Source organism: Nycticebus coucang, chromosome X (assembly GCF_027406575.1).
Source record: "Nycticebus coucang isolate mNycCou1 chromosome X, mNycCou1.pri, whole genome shotgun sequence".
In the NCBI taxonomy this organism is placed as follows: Eukaryota; Metazoa; Chordata; class Mammalia; order Primates; family Lorisidae; genus Nycticebus; species Nycticebus coucang.
This window is the reverse complement of record NC_069804.1, coordinates 149518939-149546436: the sequence shown is the minus strand read 5'-3', so window position 1 is coordinate 149546436 and position 27498 is coordinate 149518939. Positions and strand designations below refer to the sequence as shown.

Genomic DNA, 27498 nt, shown 5'->3' with positions numbered 1-27498 from the left:
ACCAAGGGTGAAAAAGTGAGACTCTGTCCGAACTAAAAAAAAAAAATTCTACTATAAACTTAAAACCTAAAAATGATACAAAACTGAGTAACTTAAATATTACCCCAAAAAGGTCACCTGAAACATCAAAAATATTGAATAGTTCTAGAGGGAAAATCAATATCCAATTATACTAATCAATTGTACTTCTGGATGGAGGGAAAATCAATTAGGAATAGGAAATGTAATTTAGGAGCTCACATATAATAATGGGATTGAGCCAGAACTTCTTACTCCAAATGGTGGGACACAACACATAAATTACAAATTCAAAATAACAAACGGCTACAAGCAATTAAAAAACAGAAATAAAACAAAATTATTATAAAAAAATAAAGCATCGACCCCATATACCGAGGGTGGTGGGTTCAAACCTGGCCCCAGCAAAACTAGCACAAAAAATAGCCGGGCATTGTGGCGGGCACCTGTGGTCCCAGCTACTGGGGAGGCTGAGGCAAGAGAATCGCCTAAGCCCAGGAGCTGGAGGTTGCTGTGAGCTGTGTGATGCCATGGCACTCTACTGAGGGCCATAAAGTGAGACTCTGTCTCTACAAAAATAAAATAAAGCATCACATAAAATATCTTAAGTTTCAGTATTGCCTTATGAATTCTGAGTTATACACAAACACACATATATGTGTGTATTCTAGGTTACAAAATAAAAATGCATTTTTGATGAGTTTAAATGCCCGGGGAATTGCTAGTATAAACTGCAAAACATGTGATTTTTGCAGTAATACATTAAAATCTGATCACAGGAGATGGGAATTTCACTATTTTGAAGAATAATTTTCTCCATTTTTGTTTCTAATTTCATATTGAAAGAAAAAGAATGCAAACGTATGAATCAACTAAAACACACAAATGCACCATTCTAAAATAGTATATACTACATTCATTCCTGAAGACAGGAACTGTTAATCACTGTATATCCTGCAGTTACTAACTTATAGAGAAAATTTTAATTTTCAAATTACTAATGCTTTGAAATTCACTTCTATCACATATTTATAAGCAAAAGACAGTGGAAAATAGGACTTAAGATTCCAAATTCTTGCTCTATGGTTAAAATAGGATTTCTTAAAAAGACAGTAAAGGAAAAATGCAGTTTAGAATATTGAAAATATATAAGCATACCCTTTTTCCTGTCCCTCTTCCCACAGGAGGATGACATTCAGCTGCTTGTCTAATAGTACAAAGCATTATTTCAATCAGAGCACTCTCTTGCCTGTCTGTTAGTGCTTAAAAAGAAAAAAAAATCAGAGTTAACCTATTTCTTCTCCATATACACCACCTGTAATTATTATGCAACAGTTTCTTCTTCCTGTGAATAAAATTTCACCAAAGGTTATCAAAGAAAATCCCACGAGTATACCACAGAAAAGATCAGAATAATTTCAACCTTCCTAAACCCCACAACATTCCGAATCTTTCCACTATGGATCCATAAATTTGATTACAGAAAATATGAAAACCAGATACAAAAACTACAGAATGCTGTCAACAAGTACACTTTTCTTTTCTTTTTTTTTTTTATTAAATCATAGCTGTGTACATTATAATCATGGGGCACCATACACTTGGTTCATAGACCATTTGATACATTTTCATCACACTAGTTAACACAGCCTTCCTGGCATTTTCTTAGTAATTTGGCTAAGACATTTACATTCCACATTTACTAAGTTTCACGTATACCCTTGTAAGATGCACCGCAGGTGTAATCCTATCAATCCCTCTCCCTCTACCCACCTCCCCAATCCCTCCCCAACAATTACACTTTTCTATACAGAACAAGAATCATGCAGATCAAAACAAAAGTATAAACAAAGCAAGATTTTCTATCATGTTAAACACTTAAAAAGACTTTTTTCAAAACTTTATAGACAAAAAAAAAAAAAAAAACTGGAATTAAACATCTTTACCTTCCTCTCCACTAAGTGGCTCCTCCAGCAACAAGCTATTCATACATTCCCAGTCTTTCAGCAGCTCAGTAGCACAGTCCCACATGCTATCCACAAGGTATGCTGCATGCTCATGTAACTAAAATTAATAAAGAACAACGTGGTCTTAGACAATTAATATACTAGCCTTAACTAAAAGGGGTAGAAGATTTGGCACTATGTCCAAAAGCTCAAACAGCAATCTGTTTTTTTCAGGTCAAATGAAAGAAAGGACAAAGAAGAAAATGCCTTACCTTGCTATGTGTAAGTAAAACTTTGTTGTCTAGCATCCTTAAGATTTTTCACAATAATCAAAACATTAACATAAAAATTATATTATGTAGAGATTATATGCATAATTACGGCCTATTTCAGTTAACTATTCTCAATTCTTAAATATACTATGAATTTATTTTAAGAAAATGAGGGGTGATAATGGTTAATTAAAACACAAAATATTAAAAAAGGTTTATCTGTCAATTCAATATAAAAGCAAGTCATCTTCTTCATTCTGTAAAACGTAAAAGACCCTATTGGCCTTCCCAAGTCATTTTAGGGGATGAGTACAAACGTGATACAAAAATTTGTTAAAAACATTATAAATAGCTGGGTGGGGTGGCTCACGCCTGTAATCTTAGCACTCTGGGAGGCCCAGGAAGGCAGATACTTGAGCTCAGGAGACCAGCCTGAGCAAAAGTGAGACCTCATCACTAAAAATAGCAGGGGGTTGTGGGAGATGCCTGTAGTCCTAGCTACCTCCTCCTAGCTGGAGGTTGCTGTGAGCTGTGATGTCACAGCACCCTATCAAGGGCAATAGAGTAAGACTCTGTCTCAAAAAAAAAAGAATAATGTAAATCAACACCTACAACAATAGAAATAACAGTAGATGCCAACATCTGAGATATTACAATGTGCTGGGTCTGTGTTAAACTTTTATACAGACTACCTCAGTGTTACCTAAGAATTTATAACCCATCTTTTAAATAGGAAACTGAAGCTAAAAAGATTAAGTAACTAAACCAAAGTTATACAAACTATAAGCAGAGGAGCCTAACTGGTAATCAGGTTTCTATGATTCCAAACTTCAAGTTCTCAGCACTACACATCAATCCTATTGTTTAAAGATCTCACCAAAAGTAGAAAGCACATTTTGAAAACTTTGTGAAATGAGTATATCTCCAATCTCTTCACCATTTTCTGCTTGTTACATGGAAGATGTTAAGATATACTTCATTCTAATCCCTTCTCCAAAATTATGTGAATAAATATAAAATAAACAATATCAACTAACCTCACTTTCTAGAAAGAAAAAAACCAATGTCTTAACAAGGTTGGCATTTGGACCTTGTCTTCCCCTTCTTTTCATCATTCCATCATCCTCTGGATCTCTACGACTGAAGAGCCTATAAACAAAACAAAAGTACTTATTAGAAAATAACCAAACCCCCCTACTTACTTCATCAAAAAAAATAATAATAACTGTCTGGATTCCAGACAGTTAACAAAGGGCCAGGCACTATGGCTCTCGCCTATAATCCTAGCACTCTGGGAGGCCAAGTTGGGCAAACTCCTTGAGCTCAGGAGTTCCAGACCAGTGCAAGAAAGAGACCTGTCTCTACTAAAAATATTGGGGTGGGGTGGGGGGAGGAATGTACATTTTCCTTCTTACAAAATTATCCCAATGTAGTATCCTTTTTCTATGATAGCATGATTGTTTTTCCATATAAACAACAAAAGAGAATTAACACTGGACAGTGATTAACAGATAACCGTAGTTGGAACATTTTACACCACCTACTCTTCTAAACCAATGCTATACCCCAAAATGAGCATTTCTTTTTGAGACAGAGTCTCAAGCTGTCATCCTAGTAGAGTGCCGTATCGTCACAGCTCACAGCAACCTCCAATTCTCGGGCTTAAGTGATTCTCTTGCCTCAGCCTCTAAGTAGCTGGGACTACAGGTTCCTGCCACAACACTCGGCTATTTTTTGGTTGGAGTTGTCACTGTTGCATAGCAGACCTGGGCCGGGTTCAAACCCACCACCCTAGGTGTATGTGGCCAGAGCCCTTGCCATCTGAGCTACAGACACCACCCAAAATGTGCATTTTAATAAAATCTTAAAGCAAAGCAAAGCTTAATTAAAATGGTTCAAAATGTTCTCTTTGAAAGCCATTACAGAAAATTCATATGTTTTCTATGATTAGATATTCACACTACTATCCATACTGCCTAATCCGAAATGTTAAATATAAAAAAAACTGTAGGATTCTTCTGATATTGATGTCAAACTATATTAAGTACTTGAAACAGAACCTTCTAACATTTAGCAAAAGAATATTAAGCTTAAAACTAAAAACTGGGCACAGCATCTGTGGCTCAAGCGGCTAAGGCGCCAGCCACATACACCTGAGCTGGCAGGTTCGAATCCAGCCCAGGCCCACCAAACAACAATGATGGCGGCAATCCAAAAATAGCCGGGTGTTGTGGCGGGCGCCTGTATTCCCAGCTACTTGGGAGGCTGAGGTAGGAGAATTGCTGAAGCCCAGGAGTTGGAGGTTGCTGTGAGCTGTGATCCCACAGCCTCTACCCAGGGCGATAGCTTGAGGCTCTGTCTCAAATAAACAAACAAACAAAAAAACTAAAAACTGTGGCATAGGCAGTATTTTTAAAAGTTGAAGTAGGTGAAAAGAAGAATAAACAACTAGAAAGAAGTCAATCCTAGCATTTTAATATAGTTAGGTCTTTTTAAACATGTCCATTGAAATAGTGGTCCTAAATCTTTTCGGCACCAGAGACCGGTTTCATAGAAGACAATTTTTCCATGGCTGGGTGTTAGGATGATTAAAGCACACTGCATCTCCATCTCTGATCATCAGGCATTAAAATCTCGTAAGGAGGATCAGTGCCCGCAGCACAGTGGTTATGGTGCCAGCCACATACACTGAAGCTGGCCCAAGCCAGCTAAACAACAATGACAACTGCAACAAAAAATAGCCAGGCATTGTGGCAGGCGCCTGTGGTTCCAGCTGCTTGGGAGACTGAGGAAAGAGAATTGCTTGGGCCCAGGAGTTTGAGGTTGCTGTGAGCTGTGATGCCACAGCACTCTCTACCCAGGGTGGCAGCTTGAGATCTATCTCAAAAAAAAAAAAAAATCTCATAAAGAGTGCGCAACCTCTTGAGTAGCTGGGACTACAGGTGTAGTAAAGAGTGTGGCCCTCACCATGCATGGAGTTTATGGTAGGGTTTAAGCTGTGAGAGTCTAATGCTGCAGTTTATCTCACAAGAGGCAGAGCACAGGTGGTGATGTGAGCAATGGAGAGTGTGTAAATACAAGTGAAGTTTCCCTTGCTTTCCCTCTGCTGTCCACATTCCTAACAGACTACAGACCTGTACTGGCCAGGGGCTAGGGACTGCTCCACCCAAAGATATCGGTACATTTTTGTTTAAACATCTTAACCTAAATCTGAAATGTGGGAGTAAGGTGAGAGATAAAAATGTACCTATATTGGGTATAGTGTATACTACTCTGTTGAGAAGCACACTAAAGGCCCTGACTTCCGCATTATTCAGTTCATCCATGTAATAAAAACACTTGTACTTCCTTAATATTTTGAAATAAACATGATAAAATTAAATCAATTTTTAAATATCTAAAATTAATCCAAGGACTTACAGAGGAGAAATCTGAATTTTTAAAGGAAATAGTAAAATGTGAAAGTCTCTATTTGATCTGTACTGAATAAATTTTATACACATACACATACACACACACACACACACACACGGGCTGCCTGGAAAGTATCCAGCCATGTAATATGAAAAAGACACATTGTGGCTGGATACTTTTCAGACAGTCTAGATAAAGAAAAAAAAAAAATATATATATATATAGTATTTAACAACAAGTATAACATAATTACTGCTATGAAAAAATGCCACAGGAAATGAATAACAGAAATATAAATTTATACTTTTTGTAGAGAAATTCTCCAGCTGCCACTGCTACTGGCCGGTGAGCTGAATAAACCAGATGATACACATTTTCACAATCTTCTGCAGTAAGAACTTCTTCACTACTCCTAAAAATAAATAAGCAATAAAATGAATTTTTTTTAGTAATGTCATAATTCCAAATGTGTTAAGAATACAAAAACTCATGCCCATAAATTTAAAAATTATAAGGGCTGGGCATGGTGGCTCACACCTATAATCCCAGCACTTCGGGAGGCCAAGATGGGTGGATCACTTTGAGCTTGGAAGTTTGAGACCAGCCTGAGCAAGAGTGACATCCTGCCTCTACTAAAATAGAAAAATTTGCCAGGAATTATAGCGAGCACCTATAGTCCCAGCTACTCAGGAGGCTGAGGCAAAAGGCTTGAGTCCAGGGGTTTCAGGTTGCTGTGAACTATTACACCAAGGCACTCTAGCCTGGGGCAACAGAGTGAGACTCTTGCTAAAAGTAAAGAATAAATAGATATAAATGAATGAATGTAAAAATGAATAAAAAGATTCTCTTCTGGGCGGTGCCCATAGCTCAGTGTGTAGGGTGCCAGCCACATACACCAAGGCTGGCGGGTTCAAACCTGGCCCAGGTCTGCTAAAACAACAATGGCAACAACAACAATAACAAAAAATAGCCAGGTGTTATGGCAGGCACCTGTAGTCCCAGCTACTTGGGAGGATGAAGCAAGAGAATCACAAAAGCCCAAGAGTTTGAGGGTGCTGTGTGCTGAACGCCATGGCACTCTACCCAGGGCAATAGGTTGAGACGCTGTCAAAAAAAAAAAAAAAAAAAAAAAAAAGATTCTTTCCTGAAGAAAAAGAAAAATAATAAATAAATGTTGTAAACTCTCACAAATTTGTGTTTAAAAAAAAAAATGGAGCCTACAGTGCCAGCTATTTGGGAGGCTGAGGCAAGAGAATGGCTTAGGCCAAAGAGTTTGAGGTTACTGTGTATTGTGATGTCAGGGCACTCTACCGAGGGTGACATAGTGAGACTTCGTCTTAAAAAAGAAAAAAAAAAAAAAAAAAAAAAGAGGAAAAGAAAACATAAGGAAACTTACTTAATTACTGTCTGCCAATGAAAGCTTGCCCCAATCAAAAGAACTGGGTACTATATTAAGGTCAAAGGTAAACAGCAGGTAAAATTAAGAGTGAACATAGAATGTAAAAATGAATGTTTAAGAGAATAATGTGATATAGATGGTAAAGAGGAAAGAAAATGTATGTATAAAAAGTAATGCAGAATGTAGCAGCACACTAAGAGCTTAGTGTTAATATGTAATACTACATATATTTCTTAGTATTATTAAGGAACACAGTATCACATTAAAATATACTAATGCCTTTATCTTACACTGATAAAGAATACCTTATCTACCATGTACTGAATACTACATAAGGCAATGCAAGTGGATAAAATTTAAGTGCCAAAGGATCTTCAGCTATAATCTATTACTGGAAAAACCTAACTAAAACATATTACTCATTTTCTTGATCTTATTTTTAAAGATGAAAACAGACCTAACAAAATCTTCAAAAATTTCAGTCATTATTAGGGCCCACCAAACACACTACTTCAGGGTAAACTTTGTTGGATTCTTCCCTTGAGACTGCATACAGGGTGTTGGCCTCTGGCATATCTTTCCCTTCTAAGATGCTTCTATTCTACTATGAGGTATATAATCTAGACTTGTACCTCTATATGCAAATTAAATATCATAGGATCACCGCCAAAGAGAAAAGCCTAAGAATATCAGATAGATGAAAACACTGATCCTTTTTACTTTTTTGGTTTTCTGTTTTTCCAGAAGTCTGATGTCTAAGAAATATTGCTTCTTTTTGAGAGAAAAGTATATTAAGCTGCTAAAGTTCAAGTTTCAAAGCACTTTGATTTAAATTACCTTATGTGTAATACTGGATTATTTTGGGAAAACCATTTGTGTCTTTTTATAAAAACAACAACAAAAAAATCAAACCAGTTAAAGTATCACAAATCTGTAGTAGTTCATTAGTTTTTAACATTTTAGAAGGAACATTTTTTTTTCTTGCAGTTTTTGGCCGGCACTTTACTCCTTTGAGCCACAGGCACCACTCAGAAGAACATTAACAAGTTTCAATTATTAGGTAAATCTACCGCTGAAAATGCAATATAAATGGCTACATCTATTATTACCTTTAATAAAAATACATGTATCAGTAATAAGATGTCCACAGTATATTATGGAGGAAGGGAAAAGAAGCTACAGAAACATATGTAGAGTGCTATTCTTATTTATTTCAGAATTATTTCAATGTCTTTGTAACATACGTATACACGGTGTCCATAAAGTTCTCATGCAATTTAAAGTAGTTGGCTGTTTTAAATTACACACGAACATTATGGCCATCCTGTATTTACACTTTTAAATCTAGTTAAAAATTAAGAGAATGTGCGATAACAAACTACTCAAAAACTCCGTAGGTAAGTGAATTCTCTGAAAATGTCATTACATCTAATACTACCTTCTTTTTAATTATTGCAATGTAGTCCATTTCATATAAATGGTAATAATAACCACTACCATGTCTCTGGGCTGCTGTATTAAATGAGATAATCATGTAAAGTGATTGTATTAGCTATTATCTTATATACTAATTCTTCATCCACTGACCAACATCTCAGTTATTCCCAAAATTCTGCTATTACACACCAGGAGTGGTGACTAATGCCTAAAATCCTATCACATTGAGATGCCAAGCAGGAGAATCTCTTTGAGGGCAGGACTTTGAGGCCAGCCTGAGCAACATAGTCAGATCCCATCACTACAAATAATATAAAAATTTAGCCAAGTGTGGTAGCATATGCCTATAGTCCCAGATACTTGGGAGGCTGTGACAGGAGGCTCACTTGAGACTAGGCAATTCAGACTGCAGTGAAGTATGATGATGCTATTGATCTCTAGCTCAGGAAGAGGGTGAGATTATGTCTCAAAAGTAAATTTTTAAAAACTGCTATTACAACAATGCTGTTAGAGAACATGAGTATTTTAAATTTTAATAGATACTCCCAAATGTTCTCTTAACAAACTTAAACCAATTTACACTCTCATTACCCATGTAAAAGGGCTTGTTTCAGCGTACCTTCAACATAGCGTATATCACTTTTTATCATTGCTAATAGGTAAAAAATAGTCTCAAAAAGTCTTTTAAGTGTGAATGAACATCTTCTCATGTTTATTTTCTCTTAATGAGCTGATCCATAACATTTGTCTGTTTTCCTACTGAGTTGCTGGTTCTTTTAATTGATTTGAAGAAACTGATCCATTTGAAGTAAGTATTTCACCAAAACACTGTTATTTCTTCTTCTTCTTCTTTTTTTTTTTTTTTTTTTTTGAGACAAAGCCTAAAGCTGTTGCCCCGGGTAGAGTGCAATGGCATCACAGCTCACAGCAACATCCAACTCCTGGGCTCAAGCGATTCTCCTGCCTCCACCTCCCAAGTACCTGGAGGCACCCGCCACAACACCTGGCTATTTTTTGGTTGCAGCCGTCGTTGTTTGGCGGGACCAGGCTGGATTCGAACCCGCTAGCTCAGGTGTATGTGGCTGGCGCCTTAGCCACTTGAGCCACAGGCACGGAGCCAAATCTCCCCATGTTTTCATCTAGTACTTTCATGATTCTAGTACTTCTGAGAGACAGTCTCACTCTGTCATGCTGGGTAGAATGCTGTGATGTCACAGCTCACAGCAACCTCAAACTCCTGGACTCTTGCGATTCTCAACCTCCTGAGTAGGTGGGACTACGGGTGCCTGGCACAACACTAAGCTAGTTATCTACTTTTAGTAGAGACGAGGTCTTTCTCTTGCTCAGGATGGTCTTGAACGCCTAAATTTAAGCAACTCACCCAGATCAGTCCTCAAGAGTGCTAAGATTACAAGTATAAGCTACCACGTCCAGCCCTATTTATAGTTTCATTTATTCAGCCACCTGGAAATTATTTTTGGGGTATAGAATGAGATAAAAACCCCATTATCTTTTCCCCTAAATACAACTTGTCACAAAAACATTTATTGACTATATTTCTTAGTGGCAGGAAATGCCACCTTCATTTTATATTAGAATTCTACATGCATTTGTGTTTGCCTCTATTTTTATTCTGGTCCACTGGATCTTTGTCTATTCATTCACAGACCAAAATTTATAGTACTTTTTTATGATTTAATACTACATGTATCTTTAAAATAATACTATGGCTTTACTATATGACTCACATTCACATTGCAGTAGTCCTCACTCATTAGTTTTTAACATTCTGATGGCTACTCTTACATAGTAATTTTTCTGTATGAATGTCAATTGGGGTTAAAAAATACTCTGCCATTATTATTTGGCTCATGATTTGAATATACAGATATAAGGGAAATAATAAATCTTTGTACTGAGTTTTACTAAGGTAAACTTTCCAACTTCAAGTCTTCTTTCATGTCCCTTACTTGTATTTTATTGATCTTTCCTATTGTTCACTGTAAAGAAAAGAAATTTTATTTAAGAAGAACAAAAAGAAAGTTTAGATTACTTCCAAAGAGAGTTGGAAGTGGGTCCCTTTCATGATGGAGAAGTGGTGAGAGAGACTCGTTATTAGTATGTCCTCATGTACATCTGGCAGATTTCTTGTTTATTAGTAGGTATTTCTTTAAAATGTTTATATAATTTTGAAACAAGAAGATTTAGATTTTAATAGTTCTAACATACCACCAGGTGATTGGTATGAAGACAGCACCTTATGCATATTTATTTCAAAAAACAGAAAACGAGTATTGATGACTGAAATTGGAATTCTTACACAGGGTGTCCATAAAGTTCATGTGCCATTTACAATGTAAACATATTTTAAATTGCATACAAACTTTGTGGACACCCTGTACATTGCTGATGGAAATGTAAACTACTGCAACCTTTTTAAAAATATATATACTTTGTTTATTTATTTATTTATTTATTTATTTATTTTGCAGTTTTTTGGCTGGGGCTGGTTTGAACCCGCCACCTCCAGCACATGAGGCCAGCGCCCTACTCCGTTAAGCCACAGATGCTGTCCAACTGCTGTAACTTCTGTGGAAAACGATATGACAGGTCCTCAAAAAAATTAAACAGGATGCCATATGATCTAGCAATTCCACTTCTGGATATACACAAAATAATTCAAAGCAGGCAGTCGAATGGATACTTGAATACCCCTGAGTAACAGTGTTATTCACAATTATCAAAAGGTAGAAAAGGCCCAAACACCCACTGAGGAATAAATTGATAAACAAAATGAGGTATATACATACAATGTAACATTATCCAGCATAAAAAAGGAGTCAAATTCTGATACAAACTATACCATAGATGACCCCTGAAGACACTATGTTGAGTGAAATGAGCCCGACACAGAAGGACAGATATTTTATGATTCCACTTACATCAAATAGGCAAATTCATAGAGATAGAAAGTAGAACAGTAGTTATCAGGGTCGGGGAGGAGGAAGTAGGGCGTTAGTGTTTAATGGGCACATAGTTATGGAGATGGATAGCGGTGGTGGACACACAATGTGAACACACATAATGCCACTAAACCATATATATACTCAAAAATTATTAAAGTGGTAAATTTAATGTTCTGTGGTAAAATTTAATATTTTACCACAAAAAAATTTTTGTTTTTGAGACAGAGTCTCACTTTGTTGTCCTTGGTAGAGTGCCATGACATCACAGCTCATAGCAATCTCTAACTCCTGGGCTCAAGCAATCTTCTTGCCTCAGCCTCCCAAGTAGCTGGGACTATAGGTGCCTGCCACAACGCCCAGCTATTTTTATAGACGAGGTCTCGCTCTTGCTTAGGCTGGTCTCGAGCCTGTGAGCTCAAGAAATCCACCCGCCTCAGCCTCCCAGAGTGCTAGGATTACAGGTGCAAAACATCACACTTAGCCCTTACCACAAAGTTTTTAAAAAGGAAAAATATGAATAACATCACTACTATTAGATATTAGCATAATGGAGTATCTTAAATTTAGATTATTTATAGGTAATAACAGAAACATACCATAGAAGTTTCAATAAATGCTCATACTCTAAATCTGTGACAAAATATACTAAGCACATTTTTAATACAATCAAGTAAATTCATTTCTAGAGTATCAAAAACAGTAAAATAAGGAAGGAAACTAGCCAAGAGAATGGGAACACATGAATTCCTAGCTCAGTCAGAATCTCACAGGTTCTATGGTTCCTTCTTCCTGTGTTTTCTCAGCTTAAACTTCTAGCTGTAAAACCACATGATTTAGGCTATTAAAATTTAGACCTACGTGATTTTGAACCAAGTACTCTATTATTAGACATCTGCACATTAGTTCAGATATGCAATAAATACTTACTGTAAAACAAGAGTGAGTAATTTTATTGCTTGTACTGCAACATCATATTCTTTGTCAAGGGTCATAGACACAATTCTATCCTAAAGACAGAAAAATTAGAATATTTTTAAAAGGAAAGCAAGAGAAAAATATTTTCAAATCAAATATAATTTTTAAATACTTAAAAAGTAATACTAACCTTGAACCTACTGGTAAAAAGCTCCAGTTTGGAATTAAGCTCTTTGTTATAATAAAGCCCTTGTAGAGCAGTGAGACATTTGAGTCTTACTTCACCTTGCTAAAAGGAACAAGAGGAGAAAATGCATTAAAACTCTGTTCCTTTCAACATGAATATTCAAGATGTATACAAGATTTTCTACTTTAAAATTTTAAACATGTTCTATAATACAACGGCATTTCTTCAGAAATTGTCACTGTTGATAACACCAAAATAGAAATCAATATATATACTTAAGACTTAATATCAAGGAAATTACTGTTTCTGCAGGTTAAATGATACTCTTTTTGAAAATTTGTTTAGAGCAAAACTATTGTGAATGACAATGCAAGTATATTTCACAGTAAATTTTCCATTACTGAAAGTAATGTTTGGAAAGAATATATAGAAGGAACTTCTTCGAGAGAGGTACCTAAAACAACAGTAGTTTAATGAAAAAGTTAAAAAGTCAGAAACCAAGTTTTAAGGTATATATATAATCCGGCTCAGATACATGCATATCAAAAGAGGATCAAAATTGAGGAACTTAAAAAAATACATAGCACTCAGCTGAGGATTCTTCTTAGTGCTCAAAGAAATGCTTCACTATAATAACTTAACATGATCTTAATATTTCAGCACAAAAATTAATTCACAATGAAGGTTAAACCAGTGGCCAAGATTTTAAAACTTTAAGGGATTTTATATGATACAGACCCAATTCTCCCAGAGCAGGTACAAAATAATAATGGAGAAAAGCTCATTAGAAATGGGAATGTGGCACGTGGTATACATACAAACAGATAACTCATTATGAAATGAGAGCTGCAGATATCCAGAACTTGTATAGTTAGAAGCGAGCTATAGGGCACAACTTACCTTATCATGCATAGTCCAGCCAACATATTTTAAATAACTGTCATTAAGAAAGGCATCACTATACATCTTCATCCAAATGCCAATCTCCTCAATGCATATCGCTCGGATTTCAGCTATTGCATCACTAGGTAAAAGGAAAGAAAATAATGCATAATTAGTGCCACTATAGCACAGGACTTAACCACTTATTTAAGAGAGGCCAAGGACTTTATACCTACTATAAATATAACATTATCTCGAGTACACTTGGAGATGAAAAAGTATAACTGAAGCACAGCCCCGAATGCCAAAAGCACACAGACTAGGTGACAAAGCATAATAACGCACACATAAATATTTAAAATTAAATAAAACTACAAAAAAATCCCACCTCAACCTTTTACACCATACCATATCCCAGCCTTTGCTCATACCTGCTGGACATGGTATGTTCAGAACACAGCAGGCACATTGACTGGCTAGAATATAATTTTCCAGGTGAGAATTACTTACATGTAACATTGAGACCAAGCTCAATTGGGATTTGAATGTCAGACTAAATGAATTTTAAAATCATCCTGTAGATACTGGTAGCTCATTGAAGGCAGAAGAATAACACAATAAAAGGATGTTTTAGGAAAACTAGAGTAATCTCTAGGCATGAGAATGATGAGGGAATAGACTAAGATAATGGTGACAAGAGAAATGAAAAGGTAAGAATGGGCGTGGAGATGTTACAAAGCAAGCATTAACCTAATTCAATACTGCCAATTTGAGAAAAAGTGGGAGAAGTTGAATAAATATACTATCAACATTTAAGAATATGTTATAGCAGAAATGTAAGATTACCTATTTTGTTCCTTTGTTTATTCAAAACAGCAAAAGAAAATATCTTATTTTAACCTATCCAAACTTTTCCAGTGATACTCAAATCAAAAAGAGTCAAGAGTCAGCACATACAGTCCCTACTAACGCAGTACATCCAAAAGTAATTAAGTATTTTATACAGTGCTAATAACAGCAGTAACTTCCTCTGACTGGGCAGATACAGGTCAAGCACACCATTACTTCACTTTTCAGAAGGTAAACATCAAGTTCAGAGGAGTTAAATGATGTACCCAGAGTAACTCAATGGCTGAGCTTATGTTGGAATCTATGTTGATTAGGGAATAGACTAAGATAATGGTGACAAGAGATAGGTTAAAGTAAGATATCTTCTTTTGCTATTTTGAATAAAGAAATTTATACAGCCTACACCAATAAACATCCAAACTTACAGAGGAAAACTTACACAGTGCTACTTCTGAAAAAAATGGTCCTAACTTACCGGTATCTATGTACAAACACTCCTTTAAATATAGCATTCATCATATTCTCTATTTCATCTTGATTTTCTTGAAGCTGTAAAGAAAACATCATTTATTTTCAATTACAAAGGAAGACAACCAAAAGAACACCAAAAAGTTGTTACAAGCACCAAAAATGCTAAACAACAGTAACCACTTAAAAAGATCATCTGTTGGGCGGTGCCTGTGGCTCAGTCGGTAAGGCGCCGGCCCCATATACCGAGGGTGGCGGGTTCAAACCCAGCCCCGGCCAAACTGCAACCAAAAAATAGCCGGGCGTTGTGGCGGGCGCCTGTAGTCCCAGCTACTTGGGAGGCTGAGGCAAGAGAATCGCTTAAGCCCAGGAGTTGGAGGTTGCTGTGAGCTGTGTGAGGCCATGGCACTCTACCGAGGGCCATAAAGTGAGACTCTGTCTCTACAAAAAAAAAAAAAAAAAAAAAAAAGATCATCTGTTATATATCGGTTAAAAAGTCTATCAGGTAGTTAAAAGTCCACTGGGCACCTGAAATATTTGACTTGAATTTTAGTATTTAGCTGGTAGATTTATTTTATTCTAATGCTTACAAATTTCCACTGTATAAATAAATTCTAAAGAAATTTGATATGTAATTTGTTACTACAGATCATTTATTATATAACATATTTGTTCATATGAAAAAGTATTAATAATTTATTATCTTGATCTTTATAGTCTGAAAGAGAGTCATGTTAATTAGTGCCTGGTCAAAGAACAAAAAGGACTGGAGTAACATAATCAGATTAAAACAACTACCTTCCTGCAAAACTCTTTTATGATGAGACTGACCAGAAATATTCAGGTGAACATTTTAAATACTGGATAACTGGTATACTTACATAAATTTTTGATTCAGAACTTAGGAATTAGGGTTAGAAGATTGTTTCTTTTACAATCTAAGGATAAATATCAGCTTTGTGATTATATCCTGTGCTTTTGTAAAATGTATTTTTTGTTGCATGAATTGAATTTTCTTTTTCTTTTTGAGACAAAGTCTTACTATGTCGCCCTCGGTAGAGTGTCGTGTCATCACAGCTCACAGCAACCTCAAACTCTTGGGCTTAAGCGAGATTCTCTTGCCTCAGCCTCCCAAGGAGCTGGGACTACAGGTGCCCACCACAACACCCGGCTACTTTTTGTTGCAGTTGTCATTGTTTTCTAGCTTGCCCAGGCTGACTTTAAACCCGCCAGCCTGGGTGTATGTGGCTGGTGCCATAACCACTGTGCTATGGACAATGAGCCATGAATTGAATCTTATGTTTCCAAATAGGCAAACAAAGATACATACTTCATAAATACATTAGCACAGTCAAAGGTACAGGCTGCCTTTCAAGATGTTTAAAAACTTAACCCTAACCTAGATGTATTCTTTTGTACAGGAATTTTAATCTCGAAGCCCTTTTACCATTACCTACTCATCCTATGTTCACAATCCTAAACTTATGTCCAAGAATTAGGCTATCATTTTAAGGACTAAGACATGCCTTATATTCACGTAATAAATAAAACAATAAAATTTATTAAGGGGCAAAATATCCACTTTTTTCTTTCTAATTATATAAAAAGATGAGGTGTTTATATATGAGGAAAATAAGACCAGTATTTTTCCTAATTGTCTAGAATCAGGGTATTTCCAAAAGTTATTGATGATTTCAGAAGTAACCAATTTAAAATTACACCTACCTCCACCAAAAACAATTTCATGGTCAAGTAAATTTATAGATTACCATGATAACTATTTGAACTCAACTGCATTACTAGTATTTTTGAAACTTCAGATTTTTGTCTCTTAGAAATGAAGGCAAACACCAACCACCATTGTGAGACAGCAAAATATTTTCTCACCAAAGAAGAAATAATTTATTTAAAATACAAATAGCATCAGAAAGTTTACTACTATTTGGCATAAGGCTGACAAAAAAAATATCTCCCTTATTCAAAGCTGAGTTTGGTAGACAGTCATTAATGTTAATCTACAACAGGTTAAAAGTAAACTTGGAAAATGATTTTGTATAATTGTAAAACCTCATTTCATCCTAATAAGGAGAGAGGTAGTTTCACAGTAAAGATGAATGACATGAAGCTTTACAACTTTTCAGATGGATCCAATTCTCCTTACTTGAATCCCTATACTTTTTTTTTTCTTTTGGGGGGGGGAGACAAGTCTCACTTTGTCCTGTAGCATCACAGCTCAGAGCAATCCCAAACTCCTGGGCTCAAGTGACGGTCTTGTCTCAGCCTCCCAAGTAGCTGGGACTATAGGTGCCAACCACAATACCCAGCTATTTTTAGAGACGGAGGTCTTGCTGTTGCTCAGGCTGGTCTCAAACTCCTAAGCTCATGCAATTTGCCGTCTTGGCCTCCCAGAGTACTAGGATTACAGGCATGAGCCACCTTGCCCAGCCTCCAGTACTCTTTAATACTAGTCCCCACAGACAAAACAGATAACACGCAAGGTATCATTAGCAGGGTTATACAACAAAACCTCAAGTTAGACATATAGGATGGACATAAAGTTCATGTGCAAGTCAAGATAGTTTAGCATAGTAAATTGCACACAAACTTTTATGGACATCCTGTATAATATGAAATATATTAAACTTAAATCTTTCAAAAAATATCTAGGGTAGGGGTAATAGCAAAGTTATACCATAACTAATACTGACCAAGTTGGTTATACATTAATAGCCTCAATGTTCAACATAAAAGTGTACCTCTTTCCGCTTTTGTAGCAGTAATTCTAGCCTCTCATTGGCTCGTTTTCCAATCATTTTATTCCGTTCTGCCTCATATTGCCTTTGTGTATTATCCATATTAATGCTAAGATTTAGTGCCACATTCACCAAAGCTGTCATCAACTTCATAGCTATTTTTAAAAATAAAATGTTGAAATTAGTTAACAGATGCAAAAATTTACAATTTAAGATTAAGAGAAATTAAGCAGAGATGAGCTGCTCTGCTAACAGAAAAGAAAAATACAGCTGCTTCTTACAAATAACAATAATGAAACAACAGCTAATGTGTATTGAATACTTACTAAATGCCAGTCAGTTACCTATCCTAAGTACTTTCATGGATTATCTCCTAACTCTCACAATTGCATTCAAAGTAAAGAATTATCCTCATTTCATTCAATCTTGGAGAGATTAAAAAATCTGCCTCAGATCACATAGTTCATATAAGTATTTAAACCCAGACCAGAAAAAAAGATAACCTGACTAGACTTTGCATAAATCCTACTATTCAACAATATGTCCCCTAAATAATCTTTTTTTCATAGATCAGGATTCACCTTCTAAGTTTTTTTTTTTTTTTTGGCCGGGGCTGGGTTTGAACCCGCCACCTCCGGCATATGGGACGGGCGCCCTACTCATGGAGCCATAGGTGCCGCCCTTTGAGTAAGTTTTAGTTAAAACAGAAGCCTTGCAATAATTAAAGGGAACATGACTGCTTTGTATCAAATTATACTGTATAAAAACGTTGAAGAGCTTTATCAGTGTTTGTGTTCCTTTAATTTTACTATATATCACAAGGACAATGGTGAGATTGTGAAGACAGATCTACACGAAAAGTCAGTACAAAGAGTAAAATGTCACTCAGTTAAGTGTTTTTTTTCTTTTTTGAGACAGAGTCTCACCTTGTTGCCCTTGTAGAGTGACTGTGGCATCATAGCACGAAGCAACCTCAAACTCTGAGACTCAAGTAATCCCATTGTCTCAGCCTCCTAAGTAGCTAGGACTACAGGTGCCTGCCACAACACCCAGCTATATTAGAGACGAAGTCTCACTCTGGCTCAGGCTGGTCTCAAGTCATAAACTCAGGCCAGGCAAATCCACCTGCCTCATCCTCCCTGAGTGCTAAGATTACAGGCATGAGCCACCTTGCCTGGCCTTTTTAGTTATGTGCATTTTCATAAAACTTCCCCCAGATCAGCGGTTCCCAACCCGTGGGTTGTGACCCACAGGACTGTGTTAAAGGGTTACGGCATTAGGAAGGTTGAGAACCACTGCTTTGGATTCCCACCTCCTGTTCTAAACCCTTAAGCCTGGTAAAAGAATCTTATTGCCCAGGATTTAAAATGTATTAATTAAAAATCTAATCACTTAATGCTTCCTTTAACTTTTCCAGACCATTTCTCAGACTTGATGCATTGCACCACAGAACAAATTAATTTGTGGCTATCGGTTCTCTTAAAAACAGACTTCTCAATTTTCTGCTCTATGCTATTTCATACCTTGAACAAACCAGGTGTTACTCTGATCTAAAATTTATCCATGGGCTGGGCACAGTGCCTCACACCTATAAATTTAGCACTCTGGGAAGTCGAGGCAGGTGGATTGCCTGAGCTCACAGGCTCATGACCAGCCTGAGCAAGAGTGAGACCTGTCTCGAAAAATAGCTAAGCGCTATGGCGGGCACCTATAGTGCCAGCTATAGGGAGGCTAAGGCAAGAGAACTGCTTGAGCCCAAGAGTTAGAGGTTGCTGTGAGCTATGATTCTACAGCACTCTACCCGGGGGGGAAAAGTGAGACTGTCCCCAAATAAATAAATAAATAAATAAAATAAAATAAAATTTATCCACCTTGCACCATTATACTTGTTTTAATTTACGTTAGCCATCAAATTCTTGATACTAAACACCACATTAATTACACAGAACAAGATCATATTCATATGATTTCAAATTGAAAGCAAAAATAGCGAACCTATATGAGAAACCATCTGCATTTTATTTTTAATAATGGAAGATTTAGAAATATACCTTTAATCACAGCTTTAATTCTGTGAGAAAATATTCTAAAGGAAAAACACTTCACACAGAGAATGAAAAGCTTTTTGCTATAGAAATCAGAATACCAGTAAGGCTTAGAAGATTTTAATAACAAAACCTATTTGATTTATTCAAATTCAAATCAAAAAGCAAATATTCACTAACAGTGTACGAGCAACTTTACCTTTAGCACAGAAGATTTTATGAGGTGTAAAAATGTTAACTCCTTTTACTAAAATGTAAAGATATGGCTTGCCTGTAGCTCAACAATTAGGGTGGCAGCCACATACACTGGGGCTGGCGGGTTCGAACCCGGCCCAGGCCTGCCAAACAACAATGACAACTACAACAACAACAAAAAAATATCTGGGCGTTGTGGCGGGTGCCTGTTGTCCCAGCTATTTGGGAGGCTGAGGCAAGAGAATCACTTCAGCCCAAGAGTTTGAAGTTGCTGTGAGCTGTGACACCACAGGACTCTACCAAGGGCAACACAGTGAGACTCTGTCTCAAAAAAATAAATAAAATGTGAAGATCGAAAAAAAATTGTCCTGGCCTAAAGTTACCAAAAATATAAGAAAAATCAACTTTTTTGGCGGCACCTGTAGCTCAATGAGTAGATCACCGACCACATACACCGAGGTTGGTGGATTCGAGCCCAGCCCAGACCTCCTAAACGACGACAACTGCAACCCCCAAAAAACACAGCTGGGCTGGGGTGGTGCCTGTGGCTCAGTGGGTAGGGCGCCAGCCCCATATACCGAGGGTGGTGGGTTCAAACCTGGCCCCAGCCAAACCATAACAACAACAACAAAATAGCCAGGCATTGTGGCGGGCGACTGTGGTCCCAGCTACTTGGGAGGCTGAGGCTAAGCCCAGGAGGTGGAGGTTGTTGTGAGCTGTGTAATGCCACAGCACTCTACCAAAGGTGACATAATGGGACTCTGCCTACAAAAAAAATAAAAAAAAAGCTGGGCTTTGTGGCGGGTGCCTGTAGTCCCAACTACTTGGTAGGCTGAGGCAAAAGAATCACTTAAGCCCAAGTGTTTGAGGTTGCTGTGAAATATGATACCACAGCACTCTACTGAGGGTGAAAGAGTGAGACTAAAAAAAAAAACAGAAAAATCAACTTTTTGTTGTATGATTAAAAGAGTAAGCACTGTTCAATAGGGGCCATTCTACCCTGGAGAGGGTACACATATCAAAGACAAACTCTAGGGTCATCAGGATTACACATCTAAAATGACTGTAACGGTCTCCTCAAAATCTGCTGTCAATATCTTCCAAGGACCCAACATACACCTGTCATCCAATTTTCCCTTATTTATGCCATGGTATTCAAATACTTTTACCACAAGGAAATTAATACATTCTAGTTAATAGTATAACTTCACAGAATCAACACTGAAAATACCATCCCAGTAATTCACAGGAGGTCTGGGGTTGTTAGTGGTTACTTCATGAATAAAGTTAATTCATGTCACTATTATTTACTTTCTCTTTTAATAAGGATTTTTTTCATTTCTAGCCTAAGACAATATACAGAAAATTTTGCAAAATACTGACCTGCCAGGGTGCTTGTATGTCGAAATGCTCTGACTTGTGAATCAGACAATCCCGTAAGAAGTGAAATGACTGTATCCATCATGTATTCATCATATATGATGCTATATTGACACTGTCGTACTAATACGCCAATGAATTCACAAAAACTGGACTTGAACTTCTTCCACTGAGGACCAGCCATGGTAAGTGGATAATCTCCACTATCCTAGAACAAAAATTTTTTAAAGTAATTTCATTTAAAATTCATGACTTAAAATTTCAATATTTTCAAAATACCCTAGGCAAAAAAAAAACACAGAAAGACTCCTTTACCTTACATTTCTTCTTGAATAAATACTAAATGTAGGCAAGGTAGTAAGAGTCAAAGGTAGGGGTACCTCTGAAAAGTTCTCCTTTTTTATTTAAGACCAGAATAGATATAGTGAATTCATTCTAATCAATGAAAATATATAACAATTACTCAGAGGTTAAGAACTGAAAAAGGTTCCTCATCAAAGCAAAACACTTTTTGGATAAATAGAAATGTATTAAACTACTTTAAAACAAAAGCAAATGAAAACCAAACCAAAATATATTTTCAAATGGATTTGAAATGATAAAATCATACTTTCAGCTAATTTAATGAAGTGATGTATGATCTATGAATAAACAAAAGGTTACAGTATATATTTTCATTAACTTCATGATATCAAATAGCCAATAGACATAAACAATCAAGATACATTTTTAAAGAAACAGAAATGTAGCTAGTATAGCCTTGAAAGACTGGTACATAGCACAGTGATTACGGTGCCAATCACATGCACCGAGGCTGGTGTGTTTGAGCCCAGCCCTGGCCAGCTAAACAACGACAACTGCAACAAGAAAACAGCCGGGCGTTGTGGCGGGCGCCTGTAGTCCTAGCTACTTGGGAGGCTGAGGCAAGAGAATTGTGTAAGCCCAAGAGTTTGAGGTTGCTGTGCCACAGCACTCTACCCAGGGCAACACAGTCTCAAAAAAAAGAAGAAGAAGAAAAAAGAAAGACTGGTACTCAGTTTTTACTTTGTACAATGATGGTGTATTCTCCAAACTCAGGTTAAATTGAGATTTTCCACAAATTATTAAAAAACAAGTCCTTCAAAATAAAAGAAGAGACAATAATACCATACAGAATCACTAAAAGTAAGGGGTTTCTGACAGGAGTACCCTAAACATGTGAAGTAATTTTATCACTACAGTTCAGTAAAATTTTAACAATTAACTATTGTCATTAGAGCATTTGTTTTAATCTCTCCATATAAGTTGAATTTTCATCTGAGAAAGGGGTCCTAATATTTCACACAAAAAAGCTTTCTTTCTATTTCTCATTAGCTCCATTTAGTGACTATAGTGAAAATATATGTACATCACGCTAATTGTTAGGAACTTGGTTTGCTGACATTTCAAATCATATTTCAGGATAATTATTTCAAATAATTGTCTATTTTTAGTAAGAAGGTTCTCAGCAAAACATTTAATATGAAAAAGTTAAAAAAAATTATTCACAATTACCTCTCAATTACTTGGGGACTGATTAATAGTACTTAGTGACCATCAAAGTCATTTTAGCAATGTGTCTATCTTTTAGAACGATAGTTGAAAGGTCTTTCATCAGTTAAAGCAAGAAAAAAACGACCAAATAAAACTCAAATGAGATGAGGTTTTTCTTCTTGACAACTCACTGTGAAAAGCTTTGAAAGAATAAAACTACTTGGTGCTGGAATACAGCTGTGAACCAAATAAACAAAAATCTCTTCCCTGAAGGCCTGTGTACCTTCTAGCAAATCTACGTAAGTATTTATTGGAAAATGTACTTCAAAGAGATCACAGTGATAAAGTATCAGTTCAATCAGCCCTAGAGAGCAAAAGGAACTGAGAAGAAATCAACCCAGTCTAAAGTACTACTTAATACTTTTTGTTCTCATTACTCATAGTTAAAACATAAAAGAGGCTTTAAACTATAGAATAATTTATATATTCCATTGCCTAAGCCTCCTGACTCCCCAATAATGTGCAAATCTTCCTTTTACAATATTTCAGGATATGTTCTTAAATGCTAAATTATATTCTTTCTTGAAATCTTAATTTTTGACAATAGTGTCTGCCCATTAATAAATTCTAGCTATGTTAAGAAAGTATAAAATGCTGAGCAATTTTCAAACATTACTCATTTCAATCATTACGTAAGCCTTATGAGAAAAGTATTATTATACCCATTTTACACATGATGAAACTGATGCTAAGACAACAACTTGCCCAAGGTCATATAGCCATCATTTGATTAAACCTAATGCTAAAGCTCTTATCCACAACACTAATACTCAGAATTCAAAAAGACTTTTAAGAATAAGTAAAATAAACATGCATAAAATTATTAAAACACAGGGTAATAAGTTACCTCATCAAATTCTTCAGTCATTTTTCGAATTATCTCAGAGTTCTGCATATGTCTAAACATTTCTGCTGTGACAACTCCTGAAATTTGTTAAGTGTTAGAAGTTAATGCATGGTGTGATGAAAAAAATAAAGAGAACTTCTAAATCACTCTCTAATACTAACAAAGAAGTCTATAGTCACTCAATAAAGTAATAATTCTTAAACCCTGATCTGACTGGGATACTCAAATCTAGAAATAAAAGCACAAACAAATGCTACTCTCAACAGGCACAAGAAAACAGTCCCACACTTCCAACAGGTATCATTCTTCCTACCACAATTAACTTTTGTCATCTGCCTGACTTGCATTACTCATGCTGTAATATTTATACTGCCTTTGCCCTGTTAACATAAAACATGTGTCATCAAGGATGATATAGCATCCAGGATAACATTTAAAACCTTGATGATGAACCTGAAGATAGAGGAAAGAGTAAAAGAGTTTAAGTTTACTTTAGCCAGGCTTCCTTATTAAGTGCTGTTGTGTGTAAGGCAACGATACCCTAACATCCTCTAAAAGGGATGTGAATAAGCCTGAATAGAAGTAAGTTGTAGTTTCTGTCTACTTTGAAGCCTGTAATTCTAGTTAGGAGGTAAAAATTAATAATAAAACAGAAAGAAAAAGAAATATTAAATATAGTACATAATAAATGCCCTCATGAGTGCCAATGCCAAAAAATACCATAGCTCGGACCACCTCCCCACCAACACAAACTATTAAGTTAGGAAATCAAGAACTATTTCAAAGAGAAACAATTTGATAAGGAGCTTTATATCTTAAAGGAAGATGGGAAGGGGCAGAAAAAAGGGTGTACATTTAGTAAAAATTAAGCCAGGTGGAGATCTAACACCAAAAAAACAATTTCTAGAAAAAAATTATGTTAGGAGACAATGCAGGAAGATGTACATGAACTTCCACTGATGGGGCATGATATTTACCAAAAAAGCTGGGAGAGGGAAGGAAAGTAATAATAAATGTAAAAAAAGGATTCGTAAACTTTTATTGCTAGGTTATTTATTTGCTTCCCAGTCTTTTTACTGGGAATATCATAAGTATAGTAACATCCATCTAAAACAGTGGTTCTTAACCTTCCTAATGCCGCAACCCTTTAATACAGTTCCTCATGTTGTGGTGACCCCCCACCATAAAATTATCTTTGTTGCTACTTCGTAACTGTAATTTTGCTGTTATGAATCATAATGTAAATATCTGATATGCAGGATGTATTTGCATTGTTACAAAGGGGTCATGACCCACAGGTTGATAACCACTGATCTAAAACATTGTCCTAAGAATTAGATACAACTAACAAATTCTCAACTGACCAGCTATATTTTGTATGTGCATAAATTTGTGTGTATTTATCATAGCTGTACAATAGATAAGGCAACTAATGCTGCAGCTAAGAGAAATTAAATAATTTCTCGGAAATTATTCATCTAAATCAATGGTTCTCAACTAGTGGGTAGCAACCCACAAGAACTGTATTAAAGGGCTGCGGCATTAGTAAAGTTAAGAACCACTGATCTAAATCATGCTGCCTCCCCAGGTGAGATCAATATCTAATAGCGCCTTGAAGAGTCCTCACTTACCGCAACCTTAAAGAACCAAATAATTGTTTTTAAACATTGACCAATGGAGAATAAAGAACTATTTCTCTGGCTAAAGAGACATACTCTCAAAAACCTTCCAAAGAGGTTTTGCTTTGAATCCATAATTGCATATATCTTTTTAAAACTTTCCCATATTTTATACCCTGGTGTTGGACACTTAGCAATGCTAAAGAAGCAAAAAGTAATTCAATCTCTCGATTTTTATGAAATAAACATGTACACATAAATCTAACAGCAAATATACTGCATACATTTTGATAATACCCCAATTTCTAAAGCCTCTACCCCTTCCCATAAACCATATGACAATCAGAGACATAAAAATAAACAGAAAAGGACATCAAAAAAGAAAACAAAGTAGCTGCTGCAAACTTCATGCATTTAATTCCTGAGGCAGTTGTGAAGCCACCATTAAGACATTAGGCCAGAGCCCACTGCCTTAAAAATGTGGGAGGATGTAAAGTGGGACTGCTAAAAACTTGTAAATTTAAGTGACAACTGGAAAAAAAGCAGAAAGGCCATTGTTGGCAAAAATCACCAACAGAGTAGTCTGGAGCCATTCAAACGTAGGGTGAAATATCCCTCCATGCTTCAACAAACCAAAATAGTATTACAATAAAAAAACTGATGCTCATAACCACTATCCTGAGTTCACAAGAAAAATTTAATTCTATCAAAATAATTTCTTGTGTATGAGTACTTAACGACCTTAACTTTGATTATATTCCATTTTATGGAGACTGCTTGATTCCAAAATAAGTATTATGGTGATGCTCAAATATACATAACAATTTAAGTTTTCAACACTTTAAATTTTTAGAAATCATGACAATCTGGTTTGGGACAAGGTATATCCAAATATTGACTCAGCAAGCTTGTGTTTTATAAACAAATTAACGCCAAAAAAGGAATAACTCTAATAGAGGGATGATTCATTGTGGCCTTGTTTTAAAACTACAATTCAGAAGCTTAAATAAGAAACTCAAGGCCTGGCTCGGTGCCCATAGTTCAGTGGTTAGGGCGCCGGCCACATACACAGAGGCTGGTGAGTTCAAACCCGCCTGGGGCCTGCTAAACAACAACAACAATAACAAAAACATAGTGGAGTCTTGTGGCAGTGCTAGCATGTAGTCCCAGCTACTTGGGAGGCTGAGGCAAGAGAACTGCTTAAGTCCAAGAGTTTGAGGTTGCTGTGAGCTGTGATGTCACGGCACTCTACTGAGGGTGACATAGTGAAACTCTATCTCAAAAAAAACTTAAAGGAGAAAGAAACTCAAAGCCGGGCGAGGTGGCTCATGCCTGTTAATCCTAGCACTCTGGGAGACTGAGGTGGGTGGACTGCCTAAGCTCACAGGTTTGAGACCTGCCTGAGCCAGAGTGAGACCTCATCTCTAAAAAAAATAGCTGGGCATTGTGGCGGGTGCCTCCGGAGGCTGAGGCAAGAGAATCACATGGGCCCAAGAGTTTGAGGTTGCTGTGAGCTATGAGGCCACAGCACTCTACTGAAGGCGACAAAATGAAACTCTGTCTTGGGAAAAAAAAGAAACTCAAACTGATAGAACTACACTGTAAAAGGGAAGAGCTAAGATAAAAATTAAAATTGTAATTCATCAAATTACTTATGGCACCTATTCAGTTGTTCTGTACTTAATCTTCAATTTGCAAAGAATCTACCACCACCCTACTACCCAATGTAAGATTTCTGTACCTTTTAGATGAACTGGCAATCTCATAAATACCCTACTTTATTTAACTTAGCTTACTTACTTACCTACTTACGGTTATTCATGGCACTTTTTAATTCCCTACAATTTACAATTCCCTGCCATTTGAACCTGTATCTCTTCCTTATCTTTCTCATCCCTTCTTAATCCATTTCTTTCTTCTTAAAACCAGACGCTGAAAGTAGGAAATACATCTAATAAAAGTAACATAACAATTATAAACTACTAAGATTTTAGATAACTTTCACATATGAATACAACTATCAATAGACTCTCTTTCTCATACTTTGCTTTTTTCCTTATACATATTGTATGGATATAATGCATATCATTCAATATGTTGGCATTATTTTCCATGTAAAGTGCTAACATCTCTTTAGATGGAACAAGGAAAAGAAGTGACTATTGAGATTCTGCTTCCAAAAATAAATAAATCTTACCTTTACAGCCTGAACACTGAATAAAAAAGTTGATAAGGTCAAGAAGTGCTATATCTCGGTCATGCTTGTATGATTCTATCCAATCATCTACCACCGACTACAGCAGAAGGAACAAATAAAAATCATTAGCTTTTCCT

The 27498-nt window shown here is 36.2% G+C and overlaps 1 protein-coding gene across 10 annotated transcripts in view; it reads right to left on the bottom strand.

The window, feature by feature from the left end:
- The window catches only part of STAG2 (stromal antigen 2), a 167215-nt gene that overhangs the window by 41776 nt on the left and 97941 nt on the right, over positions 1-27498 (bottom strand). For all 10 annotated transcript variants that reach the window (XM_053581033.1, XM_053581039.1, XM_053581037.1 and 7 more), the window contains exons 5-16: positions 27362-27458; positions 23546-23622; positions 21130-21334; positions 17510-17661; positions 14761-14834; positions 13455-13578; positions 12558-12656; positions 12380-12459; positions 5955-6062; positions 3274-3385; positions 1965-2082; positions 1177-1280 (exon numbers count right to left, since the gene is read on the bottom strand). In XM_053581033.1, coding sequence (XP_053437008.1) covers positions 1177-1280; positions 1965-2082; positions 3274-3385; positions 5955-6062; positions 12380-12459; positions 12558-12656; positions 13455-13578; positions 14761-14834; positions 17510-17661; positions 21130-21334; positions 23546-23622; positions 27362-27458 — 1350 coding nt within the window. The remainder of the gene's footprint in view (positions 1-1176; positions 1281-1964; positions 2083-3273; positions 3386-5954; positions 6063-12379; positions 12460-12557; positions 12657-13454; positions 13579-14760; positions 14835-17509; positions 17662-21129; positions 21335-23545; positions 23623-27361; positions 27459-27498) is intronic.